This window comes from Rattus rattus, chromosome 7 (genome assembly GCF_011064425.1).
Source record: "Rattus rattus isolate New Zealand chromosome 7, Rrattus_CSIRO_v1, whole genome shotgun sequence".
NCBI classification, from domain to species: Eukaryota; Metazoa; Chordata; class Mammalia; order Rodentia; family Muridae; genus Rattus; species Rattus rattus.
In genome coordinates, this window is record NC_046160.1 from 86,105,542 (window position 1) to 86,128,133 (window position 22,592).

The 22,592-nt window shown below is 43.9% G+C and overlaps 2 protein-coding genes across 5 annotated transcripts in view; both read right to left on the reverse strand.

Moving 5' to 3' along the window:
• The window catches only part of Ccdc175 (coiled-coil domain containing 175), a 464,210-nt gene that overhangs the window by 329,674 nt on the left and 111,944 nt on the right, over positions 1 to 22,592 (reverse strand). The window lies entirely within an intron of this gene.
• Wars2 (tryptophanyl tRNA synthetase 2, mitochondrial) overlaps positions 1 to 22,592 on the reverse strand; it is a 76,470-nt gene that overhangs the window by 7,683 nt on the left and 46,195 nt on the right. Inside the window, exons 2-4 of one of the 4 annotated variants that reach the window (XM_032907917.1) lie at positions 21,822 to 22,079; positions 6,505 to 6,585; positions 3,694 to 3,779 (exon numbers count right to left, since the gene is read on the reverse strand). In XM_032907917.1, the coding sequence (XP_032763808.1) occupies positions 3,694 to 3,779; positions 6,505 to 6,585; positions 21,822 to 22,079 (425 nt within the window). The remainder of the gene's footprint in view (positions 1 to 3,693; positions 3,780 to 6,504; positions 6,586 to 21,821; positions 22,080 to 22,592) is intronic. The other 3 variants (XM_032907919.1, XM_032907918.1, XM_032907920.1) reach the window with 3 other exon arrangements.

Consider the following 22,592-nt stretch of genomic DNA (forward strand, 5'->3'; position numbering starts at 1 on the left):
TCTTCCTTCTCCCACCTCCAACTCTTCCCATGTTCACCCCAACTCTACCTTTTCTTCTATAATTATTGTTACATGACACAGACTCATAGATTCAGACACACAGACAAAGCAGACAGACAGGCAGACACACACATACACTCTGAGTGCATCTAGTGTTGCTCCTACATATGTGTTCAGGACTGAGCAGTGGGGGCTGATTGACTCTCAGGGGCTTACCCTGAAGCAGAGTGATTTTCCCTCCCTGAGCAGCAGTAACTGCCTATAGCACTTCATCTTGGGTTGAAGCCATGTGAGATTTCTCCCATCCATGCTGGGGTGTCATCTGGTGATGTCATTACGTGGGTCTTGTTTAGGTGACCATCTTGTTGAGATATCACAGGTCTAGCTTCCCTGTGGAGTCTAGAAGACATTATCTAGCAGCAGGCCTTCTGGTCCTCTGATGGACCACTCCTTAAAATCGGGCGTTCAGATAAGTAAGGAATATATCAATTAAAATTAAGGACTTTTGCAATTTTCAAGCTTTGTCTTTTTCACATATCTGCTATTACTGTTATTATTTTGCTGGTATAGATACTGAGCCTGGAGCTCCGTGTACACTAGATAAGCTCTCTACTCCTGAACTACATCACTTACCCTCCTATTGCTTTTATTTTGGGACAGGGTCTCACTAAGTTACTCAAGCTAGCCTTGAACTTATTCTGTGGCCCAGGCAAGTCTTGAACTTGTGACCTTCCTGCTCAACCTGGTAAACAGCCAATACTACAGTCCTGAACCTCTAGGCTTGGCTTAAATTTCTGTTGTTTATGTTCTCCAGATAAGATAATCTCAGCTTCCCATGCCTGGGTTCCTTAAACCGCTCCTGTGGAAACAATTACACATGTCTTTTATAAGCCATCTGAAGCTGCTTCTCTGTTCATTTCCTAGCGTGTTCCCTGGCTTACCACAGCACTCATTCTGATGTTGATTCTGACAGAAGCAAATACAAAATCGGTATCAGACTCGCATCGGTATCTTATGAAGAGGCCACATAGACCTTCAGGTGGCTAGCAACCACAGATGTTGTACCTGTCCTTCAATCTATCAACCTCCCTGTGTTTATAATATAAATATTCCTAGACATTTCATGACTTTCCCTAGATCCAGAAATGTGTGAAACAAAACAAATACAAATACAAAACCCCCAACTGCACAGATGGTCTAGTCCGAGACTAGACAGAAGGGCTGTTTCTTTTAGAAAAGGGACATGCAGGTGTCCACATCTGTAACCTAATCATGGCTTTAGATCTGGCAGAGAGTTTCTAGGCCAAGGAAGGAACTACCTTGCAGTAGTGATTGTCAGGTCTTAGAGAGAAGCATTTTAATCCGTTATCTGAACAAAGAGTCTCTACAAATCAGAACAGAACAGAAGAGCTTTACCACGAGCACCCAGCACCTTTCTGAAGCTCGGGAGAAGCACTGTTCTAACCACTGGTGAGACCTGTAAGGGTTAAGAGGGAACACTACAGAGTGGGGGAGAAAGGCCTACCCTGGAAACACTTAGGACGTTCATCAGTGAATCCTGCTGATGTTGGAGTAGCCTGAGACAGAGAGGAAGCCAGCGTGAAACTCTCGGGGATACCTGCCCCATCTGAACCATGGACGGTTTTGTGTTTGATACTAGGACATTTGCAACCCAAGACCTGACTCTAAACATGGTATGTAAAACATGCTTTGAGATCTTAAAAGTCTACTTCTCTCACGTCAGCCTTCTAACGGTGTTCTCCTGTATCTGAAAATCATAACTGCATAGCACTTCGTCGTGGGTTGAAGCCATGGATGATTTTCCCATTCATGTTGATATATCATCCCATGTTGTCATTATGTGGGTCTTGTTTAGATGACCATATTGCTTCAACCATGTGCTATCAGTCTTACGTAATTTGCTCAATAACTCTGAGAGGTGTTCCCTGTTTATCTAACTTGCAAATAAAATGACTGCTAAAAATAAAATGACATATGTTTATATATATGTATATATAAATATGTATATATATGTATATATGTTATCATTTTGCCAATTAGACTTTGGGAAATTGATAAAAATATATCTCAGTTGCTTCTTATCACGGTTTTAGCTTTTACAGCTTCAGTTACCTAGAGCCAACTGTGGTCTAAAAACTTACATGAAAAATCCCAGAAATAAGCAATGTTTTTTTTTTTTTTTTGGTTCTTTTTTTCGGAGCTGGGGACCAAACCCAGGGCCTTGCGCTTCCTAGGCAAGCGCTCTACCACTGAGCTAAATCCCCAACCCCAATAAGCAATGTTTTAATAAGCACACCACTGCTTTAATATGCCCATCGCAGTAAGCAGTGCACTGTCCTTCCCCTGCCTGTCATCAGCCATCAATCAGCACTTCCATGATGCATATGGACCTCGACAGGCACATGAGCTGTCACATCGGTGGCTGCAACCCCACAAGGACTTACTGACATCATACTGGTCCCAAAGCACATGCAGTGTTGCTGGCAATTCAGATATGCAGGAGGGAATCAATGAAAAGATGGGCGTTTCCAACTTAAGGAAAAGGAAGCAATTGTGTTTTACGACTGCTAAAATCTATATTAAGAACTAATCTAAGAAATCACAAAGAAGGAAAAATTAAGTTCGTGTTAATTCTACCGAACTAAGAAAGCATGATAAGCACTCACTCCCTCTACTGAAGTCCACGATGTCATCTGACAGCAAGAGAAGCAAGGCAGGCACTGCATAGAAAAATAAACTTGGTGCTGGGCCTGGGCACAGCCTCTAATTCCAGCTACCTGGCGGCTGAGGCAAGAGGAACATTTATTTGAAGGCTGTATGAATTCACACAGAGTGAATTCAAGGCCGGTATGAACAACTTAGCCAGACTCTGTTTTTGAAGCCAAAACTCAAAAAGGGACTGTTAATGTATCACAGTGGTGGGGTGCTTGCAGAGCAAGTGTGAGCTCTGAAATTCAATCCCCACTATAGAAAACAAAACAAAACAGATACATGTAGAGAGTGCCCACTCATGACTGCCACACCAGATGAGCATTGTACCTGTTCTTGCCTCCTGTCTTCCTTCCTCCTTGTCTCTCCCCTCCCTCCCCTCCCCTCCCCCCCTCCCTCCCTTCCTTTCCTTTCCCTTCCTTCCCTTCTCCTCTCCTCTTTGCTTCTTGGCCACAAGATGAACAGTTTGTGCTCACCCCTTCAGAGACGCAAAGTGACAAACCTTCCAGATCTTAGACTGAAGCCCTTTCTGACTCAGACCCTTGCTCCAAACCTTCCTAGCTAGCATGACCTTGGATCTGCTGCTCACCACCCTGAGGCCCAACCGTGTCTTCTAAGGAACAGGGTAACAGTGATACATTTTACAAGGCTGTTATCAGGTTAGCACACAGAGAAGACTTATTGAGGTCTCTAACACAGAGAAGGCACTCTGCACTAACTCTGAATGGCACTTGTGAGTCACTGAAAGACACATATTCAGTATGTTATGCCGGCTGGTATATCTGATCCTTTTTGTACTCCTCCTCCACAAATCAAACCTTCTCCTGAAGAGTTAAAAACACTCCCATGTGGCACATGCCTGCAATTCCAGCACTCAGGAGCCTGAAGATTACAAGTTCACAGGGAGACCCTGCCATGAGCAAACAAACAGACATTCACACATGGGGCTGGCACCCTCCTTACTTGTAGCACAGAATGTCTGCCGCCTGGAGTACAGGGTATGTGAGCAGGCCTACTGTCCCATCATGCTTCTGCCTCGCAGCCTTCGCCTGTGGAAACAAGGAGAGAAGAGAAAGACATCTGACTTCAACCTGATTATATTGCTCAATTACGAAACTTTTAAAGCAAGCAAAGTGCGCTCTGAGCCACCTGTAATAACATATATTTCGGTCCATTCAGCAGCTCTAACATCATCTGGCCGCTTATCGTGTTCATGTTCCTGGCTTCAGAAGTGAGAGGGAGGGATCTGTTTCCCCATCTCCATGGCATTTTATTTTATTTAGGGAGCCAGGGCCTCCTTTGTGCAAAGCCCACCCAAGCTCTACCACTGAGCTACACATGGCCCCTTGCCTCAGGGCAGATCCTATACAACCTCCATTTCTCATTCTTTTCATTAAGGACAACGGTGTTTTCTAGATTCCCAATCTGTTAAGTTCAGAAATTATTACAAAATTAAATTTTTCAAAAACACTTATTACAAAGTTATTGTGTACAAGATTAATTTAGAGAGGAAAAGTTTGGGAAAAGAAACATAACCTCACTTTTGAAAAGCTGCTACCAGGGTGGGCAAGGCAGTTCACTGGTTAAAGGTGCCTGACACAAAGCCCAAGGACCAGAGTGCAATCCCCAGGACCTGGAGTCTGGAGGCAGAGAACCGACTGCAGCAAGCTGTCCTTGCTCTCCACATGGCACCGCTCACCCGCCACCACCATCCACAGTAAATACAGGTGTTAAGAGAGAGATTAGAAAATGAAAGCTGTGCTACATTAATTAAAAAAATTATTCTTATATTTTTAATTTCATGTGCGTGGTGGTGTTTTGCCTGAATGTATGTCTGGGTGAGGGTGTCAGATGCCCTGAACTGGAGTTATAGGCAGTTGTGAGCTGCCATGTGGGTACTGGGAATTGAACCTGGGTCCTCATGAAGAGCAGCCAGTGTTCTTAACCACTGAGCCATCTCTCCAGCCCCAGTGTTGCATTAAATTCACAGGTAAATTCTATTTATTGGTTGACTGACTGACTGATTGATTGAGTGTGTGTGTGTGTGTGTGTGTGTGTGTGTTTAAATTCTATTTATTGGTTGACTGACTGACTGATTGATTGAGTGTGTGTGTGTGTGTGTGTGTGTGTGTGTGTGTGTGTTTGAACCTGTACAAGTGCATAGGTGAAGGCAGATCAAGCTTGCACGCAGAGGTCAGGGAAGAATTTCAGGAGTCAGTTCTCTCCTTCTATTGTGGGTTTTGGGAATTGAATACAGGTCCTCAGGCCAGTACTGAGTCATCCTGCTATCTAATTTATAAATTTATTATTTTTATTATCCTTATTATTACTTATGTGTGTGTGTGTGTCTTTGTGTGTGCAAGCCACATGTGTGTAGGTGCTAATGTAGGTCAGAAGAGGGTGTAGGGTCCCTGAAAGTTGGTTTTCCAGGCTGTTGTGAGCCACCCAACGTAGGTGCTGGAAGAGTAAGAAACGTTTATAACCCAGAGCAGCCATCTCTCCAGGCCTGGGTTTTTATGTCAGCGCTGGTCCCTGAACCTACAAAGGAAGTGAAGTAGAGAACCCTGGTACTTACAGAGTGCTGTTAGCCTGCTCTAGGTGCTTTCCCCATCCAGCCTGCAGAGAAGCCTGACCTCGGCACCCCTGACCTGCCTTCCCATCACTCCAGCTGTGCTTGCTGTCCCAATCAGAACTGCTCTTAGCATATCCTCCCAGAGCGAGGAAATTCACTTCATTACTAGGTTCAATCAGGAATTAGTGGTATAATGTTGTACTAAAACAATGAAGTCTCGTCGAAAATTAAAATGCTAGAAAACATTATAAGATGTTGACTTCAATTCCCAGCATGTGGTCAATCTGCAGCTTCACCAATAGTGTGCTATTTAATGTGGGGGTCTTTGAATATGTACAAGACAGCCATTTCTGCTGTGAGCCGCAGAATAGAAATGGAGTCAGGGAATACAGGATTAAGACAAAGTCCAGAGCTAGGGAAGAGACTCCACTGCCACACCTCCAAAACTGATGACCGGTGCCTCCTTTCGTGTCCTTAGCGTGAGAGAGGGGAAGTGGCTTGTCTCTAAGAACAACAATCCCGTTTAGTGAGAGACCTACCCTTCTTATCTCAAGTCCCAGCTGTTGGGGGTTGGGAGAGGGGCCACATACTCAGACCCAAGGATACGATCACTTCAGGGGGCTTCTTTCTGCAGTTTAGGGGATGACTTCTGAAGACCTAAAATATGCTCAAAAGAAGCTAAAGCTAAAATTATTGCTGACATAACTGGGACGACCTCTAGATACCCAACTGCAAAGGTAGACAGCCGGAAAGCACTATGAATTATCTAACTTAGCTTTCTTTGTAGAATTTCTTACAAGACAGCCTTTTTTCTCCCGCTGCCATAGGTTTGAGCTGTTGCCTGGGCTCAACTATGTTGTCTCTCATCCCCACAGGAAAAACATTCTTAATTCCAGGGGGAGGAAGGCAATATCGGGGGGGCGGTATCCCAGAGACTCTGATTGTAATTATAATGCAGTAGGTTCCACGTCATTACCAATCCTATCAAAGTACAGATAAACAAATAACAGAACGATTCTGAAGTCAGAAGGAGCCTGGTGGACCCTTCTATTTTCTGCCTGACACCGGCAGAGCTGTGAATGACGGGGCTCTAGCCAACAGTGGGCGGCGAACCAGGGTGGTGAATGAACTCGGACTCCCCGCACCTGGCACAGCACGGAAGGAACCTTCCTTCCTGTTAATTCTCATGCTCTGGCATTTACCTTCCACTGGTGTAAATGCTGTAGTCGAGGCAGTCTCACCATGCAGGTGAGGATCCAACTTAACTGAGTGTGTTCAGACACCTACAAAAGAAAGAGAGAAAGGTGGCCATTGTCTTTCTGCATATAAGCAGTACTAACTAGACAACAGGGACAGGCTGAAATAGTTGAAAATAACCGAAGTGAAGGTTATTAAAAGGGAACAGGTGAAGGGCTGGGCCATGATTCCTGGGGCACAGATAAGGATAACTAAGAAGAAGTTATTAAAAATCAAAACAAAACCCAACTAACACAAATAAGAGCTTACTGTTAAGTTCTTGGCACTCCAGTGAGGAGGGCCAGAGCTCTTTCAGTGTCTTCCATATGAATCCTGCTATATCCTAAAGCATCCTCCCCCTTGATTTTGTTTGTTTGTTTTTTAGGATGGTTTCTCTGTGCAGCCCTGGCTGTCCTGGAACTAGCTCTGTAGATCAGGCTGGCCTAGAACTCAGATCCGCCTCTGTCTCCCTAGCGCTGGAATTACAGGTGTGCACCACCACTGCCCAGTTCATCTATCCCCTTGAAATGCCAGGCTAATCAATAACTCTATCAGGTGTCCTGTCCTCTCCTCTGTCCTCTCCCCTCCCCCACATACATCTGAAGTCTTCTCTACTCTCAAATCCCCAACTGTACTCACAATACTTTTCACTTATATGGTAAAGCAAGGCACCCAGCTCCAATGGAAAGTCTGGGCCTCTTCAGATCTTCAGCGATGAGAACAGAGCTGATCACCTGCACCCCCTGTCCTTCCAGCTCCTCCTCTCTTTTCTCCACCTTTTTTTCTCTTGTTTTTCTGCTGCCTACCATTAATCATCATCATCAACAACAACAACAACAACAACAACAAAAAATACAAATTCTCTTCAACCTAGTTTTGTTTGAATCAAGTTTAATCAAGTAAGCAAAACCTGGCAAGGATTGGGATGATTCTTGGGCCCAGGCCATATTCTAACTGATGACCTAGATTGTGAGCCCTAAGCATCCCATTTCTGGGCCCTGGGGATTCTGAGTCTATTGATTGTGGCATTTTGTGTCCATATGATTCCCTTAAAAAGCAGAGACTCTTGCCAACTCTGCAAAGTGGCCCCAAATGTGTTCTCTGTGGGTTTTGCAAAGGGAACATAAAGGCCTGGGGATGAACCAGCCCAGGCCTGAATCACTAGCAAGGATTCACAAGCGCTCCAACATCTGGAGTAAGATAGTTTCTCTTTTTTTTCTTCTCAAGTTATATAGAAAGAAGAGTTGTTTTTTCACGTGCTTGACAAGGAATTGCTTTTAAAGTTTTGCAAGTCGCTGGATGGAGTCTGTCATCTTTCTTTTAAGTGGCCTTTGGGTTTCAGTGAAGGCAGTGGCAATGACAACATGTCCAGGAAAATTGCTAACTCCTGCTGTAAACAAGCAGCTATCCTGGCTTATCCGGCACAAACAGTAATCCAGAATGTAGCTGAGCGAATTAGAGTTGCTCCCAGTCACCAGAGCAAACACATTCCCATTCCAATGCAACTATCACACACTAGCTTTAGGCATGAAAAAGGTGAGCGGCTCCTTTTTCCTCTTTGATGAATGGAGGAAAGGCATGAAAACACAGCAAGTGACTGTGGACGTGTGGACAAAGCAAGACAGTTTTCCCTTCAGTGCCGGTCCAATACAGCCTTGGCAACACAACCAAAACCTCACAACTGTGTCCCCGTGAATGGAAGTACTTCGCTTAGAGTAGCTTTTTGTTTGGCCATATGGGATGAGAATTATTTAATATTCACCAGAGATTTTTATGTTCAAATTAGCATTAAATTAATTCAAATCAATTCTAGTAGAGAAAGAAGGTAAAAGATCAAAGCCAATTCACTTTTTGCCACTCATCTTCAATAATCACATGAGAAATAATAGAAATGGTTGTCATAGTCACAATGATCACATGGAAAGGCACAGAATTCTGTTTGCAGCAAATGCAAAAGAGATAAATACCTAGACATATTGTTTCCCTATATTGCAAAGCTACAAACAAAACAACTAACTATATGACCTGCAGCTATAGACACACAAAGGTACAGGACAGCAATTGGCCTATTAACCATCCACAAACAAGGCGGCAGCCATCAACAGAGCAAGACAAGCCTTCTTCAGTCACTGCAGTTTGCCAGTCTTGTTCAACCCTGTAAAACCCAGGCTGATGCACTGTATATAGAAGGTACTGTGAACTTCACCGGAAGCTGCGGAAGAAACGGACTTACAAACTAACCTGTGGGTGCAGACGGAAGCAATTTTATGTGAGTGACTGCAATGGAAGCTGAATTATAGAAAGTGAAGGGTAAGGCTACCAGGCAAGATGTGAAGACAGACAGGATGGCAGTGCGACTTAAGGCTTTGTCTTGAGAGCGTGTTTGAAGGTAGCACAGCTCAGGGGAGCACAGGTATTTTTATACCCTTGACAGAAGCATGGTCCTCTTCTAGGCGGGAGGCTGCCCTCTCAGACTGGGTGTAGGACTTGAGGGAGGGAGGAATGAGACCCCTGCCAAGCCAGTCAGATCACCTCATACCCAAGGGCTTCATCTTTTGGAGAAGGGGAGCTGGGTCTGAATCCTAGCTCTGCTCCTCAGCTACTCTGGGCATGCTACGTCACCTCCTAGTGGCCCACTCTCAGTAACTATGAAGTGAGGCTCCATAGAACAATAGCTAGCACAAAGTCAGTCATTACTGTTATAGATACTGAAACAATATGACTCCTTAGTGCATCCTGTCACCTCTGGGCCAAACCTCCCTCCGTCTTTGCTCTTGGAGTCTAGGAAGCTGGCCTTTTTATGTTTCTCACCTCGGTAGCCTTACATTGGCTCTTTTCTCTGATGGAAGTCTCCTCCCTTACTTCACCTTAAGTCTACTCAGCCTGTACCTCATAAGGCTTACTAGAGCTCACCAATAGAAACAGCCATCTGTTCCCTCACTCTCATTGCCGATTTTACTTGATTCTTTTTATGCCACTTATCGCCTAATATGATGGTCTGGATGAAAATGGCCTCCACAGGCTCATATGGATCGGGGAGGGGGGGGGATGTGTGTGGACCCTGCTGGAGGAAGTGTGTCAGTGGGGCTAGCTTTGAAGTTTCAGAAGACTCAAGTCATTCCCAGTGTGCTGTCAGCCTCCTGCTTGTGGATCAAGATGTGAGTTCTCACCATGCTGCACCACCATGGACTCTTAACTCTCTGAACCTGTAAACCCAATTGAACGCTTTCTTTTATAAGTTGCCTTGGATGTGGTATTTTGTCACAGCAATAAGAAGGTAACCAAGACACCTTCTAAGAGAATTTATTGTTTGCTTATATACTATTGTTGCTGTTTATTTTGCTAAACCAACGGAAATGATTTTTCATTGGAATTATTCAGTGGCACAGCATGAGCATTTAGGACACAATAAGTACTCATTATGTTTTTGCAAAATTTATGGGGAGGATTAAAGTCAAATAGAGAAATGACAAAATAAGTGTGGCAATACAATGACACATGTGGCCGTCACAGTTCATTTCAACTGTGAACTTGATTTGATTAGGCATTAATACTATTAGGTATAGTAACATTTGCTTACAAGCAGCTTTCCAATGATAAGTAATGGAGGAGGGAAGACTCACCTCTGAATGTGGGCAGCACCAGCCTAGGTCTAGGATCCCGACAATAAACATGGGAACAGTGGTGTACTGGCATCCCTGCTACGCTTCTGATCCACTGAGATGCACGCATGCAACCTCGCGGCCCCACGGTCACAGAAGAAAGCCACCCTGCCATCCTGCTATCCCTGCCATGATGCACTGTGCCCTCAAACTGTGAGCCATAATTAACCCACCCTCCCTCCCTACCTCCTTCCTTCTTTCCCTCCCTCCCCTCCTTCCTTTTCCCTCCCCCTTCCTCCTCCCTCCCTCCCTCCCCCTAAGTTGCTTCTTTTTCAAGCATTTGGTCACAGCAATGAGGAATGGACTGAGTAGTGGTGTAATGATCTGAATCATAAATACATATCATAGAAATATGCCGCTCTGCCAGGTGTGGTGGCCCATGCCTTTACTCCAAGTCCTTGGGAAGCAGAGACAGGTGGATCTCTGTGAGTTCCAGGCCAAAGAGTGCTACAGAGTGAGACCCTGTCACAAACAACTTCCCCCAACCCAAATCACTCCAGACCAAAACCAAACACAGTGTTCTGTGAAGAAACTGTGAAATATATTGTACCACAATATATTATGTTTGCAAAATGTTTGACAGTTACAAAACCAAACAGCATTATATATCCTCAATGAAGTGTAAAATATGTTTGTGGAAAAACAGTATCAATTATAAGCTACACTGATCATATGGGGTTTAAGATTGTGGCTGTCTAAAATGAAAGGAAATGAACTTGAGGAGGAGAGATAAAAGGGATATACAGGGAAGGATTTTAAAAAGTTCAACTTTATCTATGACTGTAAAAGTTTATGGGGCTGGAGAGATGAAGCACTGGCTGCTCTTCCAGAGGACCTGGGTTCAATTCCCAGGACCCACATGGCGACTAAAATCCATCTGTAATTCCAGTTCCAGGAAATTCTACATCTTCTGGCATAAGACATGCAAGTGGTGCACAGACATACATGCAGACTAAGCACACATACTCATAAAATTAAAAAGTTTACGGTGTGCATGTGTGTGTGGGGTGTGTGTACAAAACTTACATCCTAGGATTGATAAAAATTAACATATTATTGAGTATTCATACTAACTCAATCAAAACACATTTTCCCCAAAACTTTCAAGTAGGATTTACCTATTATGGACTCAGGAAACGGAGTGTAACGAAAAGCAAAGCACTGAAAACACTTAGACGGATACTTACCCAATAAAAATAAAGGTTTGGTTCTAGCCTTATAATTAGTTGGAGGTAAGATTATACACTCAAATATCCATAAACCACTGTCAGATTCTTTTAAAAAATTCATAAACTTTAAGGAGAAGTATCAAACACATTTTAAATTTTAAATAGCTATGTGTTTTACATTTGTGTATGAGTGAGTACATGTGTATGAGTGTGTATGAGGGCATGTGCGTGTGTGTGTATAAGTGTATAAGGGTGTGGGGTGTGTGTGTGTGTGTGTGTGTGTGTGTGTGTGTGTGTGTGTGTGTGTGTGTGTGTGTGTGTGTGTGTGTGTGTGTGTGTGTGTGTGTGTGTGTGTGTGTGTGTGTGTGTGTGTGTGTGTGTGTGTGTGTGGTGTGTGTGTGAGTGTGTGTGTATGAGGGCATGTGTGTGTGTGTATAAGTGTATAAGGGTGTGGTGTGTGTGTGTGGTGTGTGTGTGTTGGTGTGTGTGTGTATGTGTGGTGTGTGTGTGTGTGTGTGTGTGTGTGTGTGTGTGTGTGTGTGTGTGTGTGTGTGTGTGTGTGTGTGTGTGTGTGTGTGTGTGTGTGTGTGTGTGTGTGGTGTGTGTGTGGTGTGTGTGTGTGTGTGTGCACACACACCACACACACACACATACACACATGCATACTGGACTTCTTTCCTCTTCATTTTTTGAGATCGAGTCTCTCACTGAAGTTGGAACTTACTGATTTGGCTATACTGGCTGGTCAGTGAGCCCCTGCAAGGGTCACTCTGCCCCTTAATGCCAGGGTTACAGAGGTGTAACTGGCTTTAAGGTGGGTGATGAGGACCTGAATCTGGGTCCTCATACTTATAGTGCAGGCACCTTACCAGCTGAACATCTTGCCAGCCTCATCATCCATAACGTTTTTTTAGCTAAAAGGAATGGGAAGCAAATACGATAAGACACTAACAACATTCATCTTTGTGCTGAGGACATGAGTGTCCCACAGGCCATTATCTGTATTTTTCTATATTTTTAAAATAAAGAAGAAATTAAGAAAAAAGAGCACAGGGGGGCTGATTCCAAAATATATATTTCCTAGATATTAATCAGACCTAGCCAATTACCACCGGTCAGTAATTCTTGGGTCAAATCTCTGACACACTCCCAGAGTTCCTTAGGACTTCTCTACTTCCTAGTAGAGCAAATGCCACCTTCCCACGAATCTGGTCCTGGAAGTTTTAGTAAGGATACTTGTAGTCTATTCAGACTCGCAAATTCCCATTTATTGCTTCCTCTCGGAAACGTGCAATTTCATGCTGAGTTATTTTTATTAGACTCTTATCATCCCCATGACAGATCCCTTTAACAAGAACCTTGTTTGGAGATCTGATTTTAATTAAAAGAACATACTATCAGATACTTTCTCCCTCTCTTCACTTGGGTTGCCTCCTGTCAGTACTCACATTGGCCAATCAGCATTGGGCTGTGCATATCAAGAGTTCACTAACTCTCTCCTTGTCTAATATTTCCCAAGCAACATATGCTGGTTCTATCTGTCAACTTCAAAAGTCACCTCTCTACACCCTGTGACTCGATGTGTACATATGGACCCCTGTGCATAGTTTTTCTTATTCTGAAGTATTTTATTTATCAATCTATTTAGGATAAACTGGGTAACAAATTGCTCTTGATTTTAAGAGACATTCTCTCCTTCTTATTTATATATAGTCTGATACCTATGGATTTTCCTTGACTTTGTATCTTTTCATTTCAGAGTCTACCCTGAAGGAGTAGCCCTTTCTCTGGAACTCCCCATTCTCATCTTAGAGGGGAAAACAAAGAGAGCTAGAGTAAGCATGGGGTGCTTAAAGATTCCTCTTGGGTAAGTGATAACGAGAAAGGAATCAAAGATTGATACCACAAAAAAAAAAAAAAAAAAAAAACCCACTGACTCACAAAGGGGCCAAGTGAGGAAGAAAGGAAAAGATAGCCACAAAACAACCAGAACAAAGACCGAGACAACATTAAGTTCTTCCCTGTCTGTAAGCTGAACAAATGGATTAAAGTCACCAATCAAAGGGTACAATGGCCAATAGGTAAAAAACAACATCCAACCATCCATATGGTGCTAATGGGAGACCCAGGCAGCACAGAAGCTAGAAATGAGTTTCCACACAAACTACAGCTTAAGAGAACAAGGTGGCTTTATTTCTATCTGATAAAATATAGCCTTTGAAGCCTGGCAGTGGTGGTGCACAGTGGTGGTCCACGCTTTAATTCTAGTACTTAGGAGGCAGAGGCAGGTGGATCTCTATGAGTTAGAGGTCAGCAAGGTCTACAGAGAGTTTCAGGACAGCCAGGACGAGAGAAGCCCTGTCTTAGAAAAAAATTAAAAAAAAAAAAAAAAAAAGCCTTCAAGAACCACTCTTGCTTGGCCATGATGTGCACGGTGTCCCCACCTTCCAGCGGCTAAGGTACATCAGTAGACACTCCCACTCAAGGAAAACCAAAGAGTGTGGCTGCTGACAGCGTGTCTGCTTTCTAGGGCAAATGTGAATTTTAGGAAACGTGCACCATTCATCCCCCAATACTTAAAGTCTCCATAAAGAGATCTATGATGAAATTACCACCTCGGGTTTTTAATATTCAATAAAATGTGACGAATCCCTAAGTTTTATGTAACTCAGACTTACATGTGAAGAACAAAACTCAAAAAATCACTTTGATGGTAATAGTTCTCTAGCATTAAGCCAGAGGAGAATTACTGAAAACCTACATCATAGGAACTCAACCACAGGGGGAAAAGGCCTTTCTATATCTACAGCTACTTGTCTTGTTGCTGTGACAAAATACCCAAGGAGAGCAACTGAAGGAAGGGTTTACTCTGGAACGTATGGCAGCCATAGCAGAAGGCAGTGGGCACACTGAATGCAGGATTCAGAGTTTAAGGACTCTTGTGGTCAACTCCCTTTTCTTCTCTGATTAGGTTCAGGACCACAGTGCGCTCACTGATGGCACTACTACAGTAGGTCTTCCATTTCAACACACCCAATTACACACACACACATACACACACACATACACACATACATACACACACACATACATACACACACATACACACACACATTCACTCACTGAGTAAAACAGCATATAACAATGGGCTAGTATTCAAAACATGTAAAAGATTTTTTTCAAATTTCAAAACATGGGCCAAAAATCAAAACAAATGAAAACGGACAAGGAAAAAAAAACCAAAATGAAATAAAACAAAAACAAACAAAAAATAGATATGAACAGAAGGGTTAAGAGAAAGATTGTTTAGTTTCAACCAAAATGCAAATTACAAGACAGCACAGTGCTCGTGGAGGAAGAACACCCAGTGGCACTGATGTAGCTGAGGACACTGCTGAGGGCTGAGAGGCTCTGAGGTGGGAATGTAACAGATCCAGTCCTGCAGTGTGAGCAGGTCTACGGACGTGATCCTCACAATTCTGTTCTTGGTAATGCACTTAGAAAATCATCTTCCAGTGCAGTAAGGGGACTCAAGCCTGACTGTGGAGCTGGATCCCGAGGACCCATGTGGTAGGAGGAGCAAACCAGTTCCTGATAACTGTTCTCTGACCTCTGCATGCAGGCCATGGTGTATGCACGGTCCCCTTCCCCCAACGCGCACACAAACAAAAAAAATTTTAAGACAACAAACAAAAAACAAAAAAACCATTCGTAAGTGCACAAAGGGAATTTTCAAGCAGGGCCACAGTACTGTTGTGTGTAGCAATAACAAAAAATAAGTTTGGAAAAAAAACCTAAATATTCTTTGCCAAGGGGTAAAAAAATTGTGAAGGCAGAACACTGTACAGCAAGAGAACAAATGAACAGATCTCAGAAGTAAAAGATGCGGGAGACTTGCAGCAGGGTACCATTTACATAGTTTAAAATGTGCAAAGAAATAATGTAGATTATTTATGGCCATATCACATGCAATAAAAATATAAACACATATGTGGGAATGAGAAATACCAAATAGATATAGGGGCTGCCTCTAGGGAGGCAGAGTATGGAATGGAATTTGAGTGAGTTAAAAGTTTCTGCTAGGTTTGCAATGTTTTATTTTGAAAATCAAAACCTGTATGAAGGAAGTTAATATTTCAAAAGGCAGTCATTCATATTCACACTTTTCTGAGTGGCTGAATATTTCTTTATTATCTAATAGTCTTGAATATCCAAAATATTCCTTGCAAAAGAAAAAGTGAGCAAGAAGTTTCTGAAAATATTTTATTAAACAAGACTAAAAAGTGACAGCCATTAGCTGCATGGCCATCTGCCAATCCACTTCAGACAAAACCTTTGCAACATCAAGGAGCCTGTAGGTAACAAGAGGCACACAATGGCTGGTGATCGAAAGTGAGCTTTTGCCAAATGTGACAGACACCTTGGTTTTTTTTTAAGCCCCTACTGTGGACACTAACAGGAGAATTTCAGAAGAAAATTCGTTATTTGTCAGTTGTGACACAAATGAGAAGAGACAGCAGTGGCATTCAGTCCAATGAAGAAAAAGTGTATACTTTCCCTCCCTTATTCAGAGTGAGGCAAGACCTCTTCCTGAGGCATGACCAGTCAAGCTATGGTCCTGTTCCTTCTCATCGAGTCAGACAGGAGCCAGATGTAGGCCAGGAAGCAGTACCTGTGGTTCAGGTGGGAAGTATGCAGAGAAGAAAACACATGTAGAGTCTGGCTATATAATCATTTCTTCAACTTACAGTTTATTCCACAGGCCATTCAGAGCCTCACCTCCCCCAGGAACTCCAGAGGCATTGCCAACTTTACAAATACATTCCCAAAGACCATTAGTCTGCACAGATGTTTGTCCTCTTCGGTTACGAGCTGAGCACACACTCCTTGTTGGAAGCTAACAACTTGGAGAGCTCAGCAATCCTAAGCCTATATTCAAACGCACTTGCAAAAGTACCAGGATACACAGAGCTCATGTGGACTATGCCTAATTTTAGGACGTGGCTTCCTACGTCTCCGGGCAGAGAGGCGTCAGGTATAATTGTTATGTGCATATACTGGAGCAAGGTCCATGCAGTTAGTCCTTTTGGCCTTCACTCAGAAACTGATTCTCCCACAGTACCCTTTAATTTATTATTATTATTGATTTTAGTTTCCTGGGAAACAAAACATAAGGCCAGAGAATGAGGCTACATTCCAAAGGTTTGGATCCAACCTGCTCCCCTGACTTTTTCTGGACTGTTGTGGACCTTGAGTAACTTGATACTGGATACTCCAAACCTCCTTTTGTCCTGACCTCTGCTAGCAGCCAGACCTGAAGGCCACGTCTTCCGCTCCTATCTTCCATCTGCAGGGTGGTTATATCGTGGGGAGTGACAGGAAGCATGTCTACTTCACAGACATCTGTGGGACTGAGGCTGGATCTGTGCTCAGGTCCGCTGAAAACAAAAGACAAAGCCTTTGGCTTTGCCATGGAAGCCTCTGCCAAATGCACACACAGGCCTTCTCCCCACTCCACCCTTCCCTAGCACAAAATGCACGTGTGAGCACAGTCATGTGCACATCCACACTTGTGTGTGTACTTTCAGATGCGAAGGTCTGCAGGCTCTCCACACATGGCAAGCATATTTCGGGAAGCACTGTGAGTGCAGGCCAGTGGGAGAGGAAGAAAAAGAAAATGATGGGGAAAATCTTCAATACGCCTAAACTGTTCCAGTCAGGCTGCTGAGAAAGAATGCAAAGGATTGCAGATGAAAAGTATTGGTAACATCAGCATTATAACATAGCCGAATTCTTTCCCCATTGAAAATGACTACTAGGCCTTTCCTAATGCACAGCCGGGGCACATGGGAAAATCGTCACCCAATGGCTACACCTAAGAACATTCTATGGTAGAAAAAAATATTCTTATCTAGTTCACAATTTCAAAAACTATTAATTCTATTTGTTAATAGCTGTGTGGGAGTATCAGCGGCATAAATTATCTTAATTGGCCTCAGTTCCTAAATCTTGATAATGATTTAATAAATTTATGTTCTTTCTGTTATAGATTTGCCAATCAAATGCTTACAAAACTGCCCAGATAATGGAAGCTACAACACCAAAACCACCTACTAATGTAGATACATGACTGGAACACTGCCTGTCCTACACTAGGAAATGACGTATTACAATCTCTCAAAATTAAAAACAATTTCAGTAGAGGTTCTGACAGTTATTGGTAAAAGTCAATCAGAGCACGAGACACAAAATAAACTGAAGTTGAGTTGATGTCGCTCTGATACAAGTAGCATGGTGTATGTGGTGGTGTGACAGAAGGGCTAAGCTATGTCCTCCGAGGCCCACTGCTGAAAGCTTTTCTAGCTAAATTGGGGTAGGGCTTGGCCTCAGGGTAGGTAAGAGGCTCGTTCATACCTAGTGGAAAGAGGACTGCAGCTACCACTTGGTGATGCAGTGTCACTCTGAGAGGAGGGCCAAAGCCTGAGTTTCCCACTGGCCCTCTCTGCTTCCAGCTCCTGAGGAGACAGCACATGGAGGGCCAGCAGGTGGGGCAGGGGCATGCCCCAACCCATCACTTCATACACATAACCCCACACTCTTCCCTGTTATTTTGTTACTTATTTTAGACTCCGCAGGTTCATTACCTCAGATCTCTTTAACTGCTTGCTATACTAAAAAGTGAGATTACATGTGTTGGCAAATCCTGGAAAAGGAAAATCATGAGTGGGAATGGTGGGAAAGCACAGTGTTCCTGAAAACAGCTCAGAGGTACCTAAGGGAGAACACATAAATACCTGCATAACCCCACAATGGATGCGCCCCCAAGGCTGTGAAGTCAGTGTGTCAGCATGGCCCCACAGTGGGTGCACCCCTGAGGCTGTGAAGTCAGTGTGTCAGCATGGCCCCACAGTGGGTGCACCCCGAGGCTGTGAAGTCAGTGTGTCAGCATGGCCCCACAGTGGGTGCACCCCCGAGGCTGTGAAGTCAGTGTGTCAGCATGGCCCCACAGTGGGTGCACCCCCGAGGCTGTGAAGTCAGTGTGTCATGGGTAATGGGAGGTATCTGTCCTCCCTCCCATCACAACACCTTTCACAAGCTGCAGGCCCACAGGTCAGGCTTGGATTTCCATCAACAGACTAAAAACTGCTACTATCACAGCTACTCTAGTATATTATTCTGCCTCTAAATAGAAGGAGCCCTGCCATCTGCAACAATATGGATAACTGGGGAGAGTATATGCTAAGTAAAATAACCCTGGTGTAGAAAGACAAATGCCATGGGGACCACATACAAAAGAGAAAGAAACTGAACTCAGAGCAGGTAGTTATCGGGGGACAGTAGTGGGGAACTGGGGAATTGTCAAAGGGACAGGCTGCACACGTATAGTTAGACATGAAGAACAACTTTAAGAGCCCTACTACAGGGCTGGCGAGATGGCTCAGTAGATAAAGACACTTAAATACAAGTCTCAATACCTGAGTCCCATCACCAGAACCCAAGGTGGAAGGAGATACACATGCACACACACACACACACACACACACCCCAAATTCATACATGCACACTCTAAAACAAACCCCAACAAACAAAAAACCCAATGTGTGGACCTGGGTAGATGACCCAAAATAATTTTGGTATTAGATGTTAATTATGTTTGTCGTCACCCCATAGGTGTAATGATAGCACAACATTTCCTTGATCTATGCAGAGGTGCACTGAGGCGTCTGAGGAGAGAAACGCAGGTGTCTGCAGTAGCTGCTCTAAGGGACACTAGAGTGCCAAGGAGGCAAACAAAATATTAACAATGTGAGAGAACAGCACAGCACTCTGCTCTTCGCTGTTCACACAAACGTCTCAATATTTTCTTTTCTTTTTTCCTTTTTTAAAGATTTATTTAAGTATGAGTGTTCTATCTGCATGTACATCTGCACGCCAGAAGAGGGCACCAGATCTCACTACAGATGGCTGTGAGCCACCATGTGGTTGCTGGGAATTGAACTCAGGACCTCTGGAAGAGCAGCCAGTGCTCTCAACCACGGAGCCATCTCTCCAGCCCCCAGTATTTTCTTTTTCAATATTAAAAAAGGAGAAGGCACCTGGGAGACCTCTGGCCTCTAAAGAGTTGGCACAATTCGACTATCTAAGTCAAAGCACAAGGGAACGGTGAAGACTCAGTAGGCCTTGTGGCTCCAAGGCCCCCGAGGGAGTTTCCACATGGGTTTTGAGGGGAGGATTGTGGGATATACATAAAAACAGTGTATTCCTCAAACTAACTATCAAAATAGAGCCAAAGCAGCGTGGCAGTGTTAGAGGCTGGAAGCTGCAGCAGGCAGACTCTCATCGTCACCACCTCTCCCTGACTAGATTCCTAGCCACCTGGGGACCACCGAAGAGAAGGTGAACACTTATTTCTCACTTATGGGACCACGCACATGCACTCTGTTACACCGGGGGTTACTTGTACTTAAACGTTTTAGGCTAAAGAAGTTCTCTCGGTTATTGCATATTTTATGTGTCTATAGAGGCCACTGTCATAAGTCTGCTACAGAGAAAGAAATATTTATAATATGCTAATGTGATGTTAAATATTATCATATGGTAATTATCCTTGGAGGAATGAGCTGAAAGTACAGTTCTTGGATGCGGCTTCAAAATAGCCTTTAATTTAAAGGTTACTTCAAAAGGTAACCAGGCCAGCAGTTACCCTGGGGAGGGTAGATATATTCACCTCCAAGAAATATGGCAATAGGAACTTGTGGCTGAGAATGCAATTTTTAGGAATAACATCAAATAAGGATCAAAGAAGAGGCTGTATGAAAACCAGCTTAGATGGAGTGAAGCCGATGTGCTTTGAGAGATGCATTTAAATGACGTCCTGAGGATGAGCAGCTCTGCAGTGCTGGAGACGGGGACAAAGGTTGCAGTGAGCTAGAACCATGGACCACAAGCATCACAGTCCTTTAGAAAGAAGGTGACGAGCTTCTGAGGTAATGACTGACAGCTCGAAAGGACTGGGGACCAGCAGCCTGGAGACAGTAAGACTGGGGCAGGGGGAGGACGCATGGTGAAGAGCTCTGTCTGTTCTTGCAGAAACCAGGTTCTGTTCTCAGCACCCATGCAGCAACTGCCAACCATCTGTACTCCAGTCCCTCCACAGGCACTGCGTGCACATGGTGCACAGAAAAACACGCAGCCAAAAGATCCATACATAAAAAGCAAGAGTAGGTCATGGTTTAAAGGAAAACTGGGATAAACATGGTGCGAAGTAAATGTGTGCGAGGGTTTGAGGAGTGGGTGCGCAGGGATCCAAATGGCTCATTGCTGCTTTTTAAAAAGCAAAAGTTACCGCGTAGAAATTATTGAGGAGGCCAGATTTGTCCAATTTAGATAAATACTTAAGATTTGTCCAACATTAAACTTGAAGAGTCCTAAGCAAAAGCCTCCTGATCAACTGTAGAGAAAATCCAGTTAAGCTGCCTGTATGGTCCTGTCGATGATGACACCGTTTTACTATGCATAGGACTGACAAGCCTACATCGAAGACTTTATTTCTGAAATGCATCCTTCATTTAATGTGCGTGTGCTTGGCCTTGCTGGGGACTCAACTCAGACTCTGAGAATACTAGGCAAGAATTCTACCCCTATGCTCTTTAGCGGTAACTCTGTGATTCATTACAGTATGTTCTGGGTTGATAAAACATATATTAAAACATATTCAGTAGACAGAAGCGTGGGTGTGATCAGGAGAGGGGACGCTGAGACGCTGCTGTAGGTTAAGGCAGATATGTAGCAAGGGTGCGATCCAGTAGGAGTTCTTATCGTCTCTGCTAGCCTGTCTCTAAATTGCTGTCTCTGGGCCAGGATCTCTTCCTGTCTAAGGCTAAACTGACTCATCCATAGTAAAGGTATGAGTCAAATATTTTGGCTTTATTTATTTTGGCTTTCTGAAGACTTTCTTGGCTTATACACAAAACTCTGGGACACTCGCTGTCTTATTTCCTGGCTTGTTTTATCAGATCCTTTCAAAAGTGATTATACAAAGAATGAACAACGGACATTATCCAACAGGCCTTCCAAATTCAGTACTCAATGAACTGCCATTGGAATTACAAAAAATTGTTAGTCACAAAATTCCCGCCTGATCACAGGGAGCTTAGTCAACAGTGGGAGGTCACTGGACTGAACGCAATCCAGCACAGAAAACAACCCCAGGGTCCAAAGGACGAATGTGACATCACTTTAGTAACCCTGGGGCAGATGAGAGAGATGAAGTACAGAGGAGAAAGCTGGAAATCAGTATTAAATACAAAGATACTTTATGATATGAGCGTATGTACATATCAAACCGGAAACATCGCATTAGATGAAGTCATCCTTGAACAATTAGATTGTGAACATGGGCTTCAGATGACACAGAGCCCCGAGTCTCAGGCTCTGCTCTGAGGTGCTCACCTGAGACTGCTGGAAAAGGATACTTCTCTCTGGGTCTATGCCGCAGGCAAGAAGCACGGCAGTCATGTCCAGGATGCTCTGCTGCAGGATGCCGGGGTCCTGGGGGACAGTGATGGAGTGCAGGTCCACGATGCTGTATATCACCGTGTCGTACTCCTCCTGTAACTTCACCCAGCTCTCGATGGCTCCAAGGTAATTTCCCAGGTGGGGGATTCCTGTAGGCTGAATGCCAGAGAACACTCGCTCCCCGCTCTCCTTCTGTAACAAAGCAAAGCAGACCCAGTTGCTCCAGAGGATCACCGTGAGCTCTACACGCCTCTCACCATCCAGTCCTGTTTCTGCAGTGTAGTCCGGTGGCCTTCCCCTTGTGCTGTCCGTGTGCACTCTGTAAATCACTATGCTGGGCACAGTTAGACACAAAGGCGCTTAGGAAAAGGTCTGCTTGGCCAAAAGACAGCACTCTGGTTGAAGACAGAGGCTGTATTCACCCACAGGTGAGACACAAGGTGGCAATATGGACGTGATCTGAAGGAAGCAGAAGTGAGGTAAGTGGACAGCAGTTCCCAGGAGGCAAAGCTTGGCTTTGGTCCCAGTGGGCACCGCGATGCTGGCACTGGCACACACATACTCCATCTCATTAGACATTAAAGAGCCTTAGGATTTTACGAGTAGCTTCACTTTTTTAGTTAAAAAAAAAAAAAAGAAGGCCACAACATTAGGCTGAAATATACTGTCACTTAGTTATTCCTTATTGTTGATACTATAATTTAA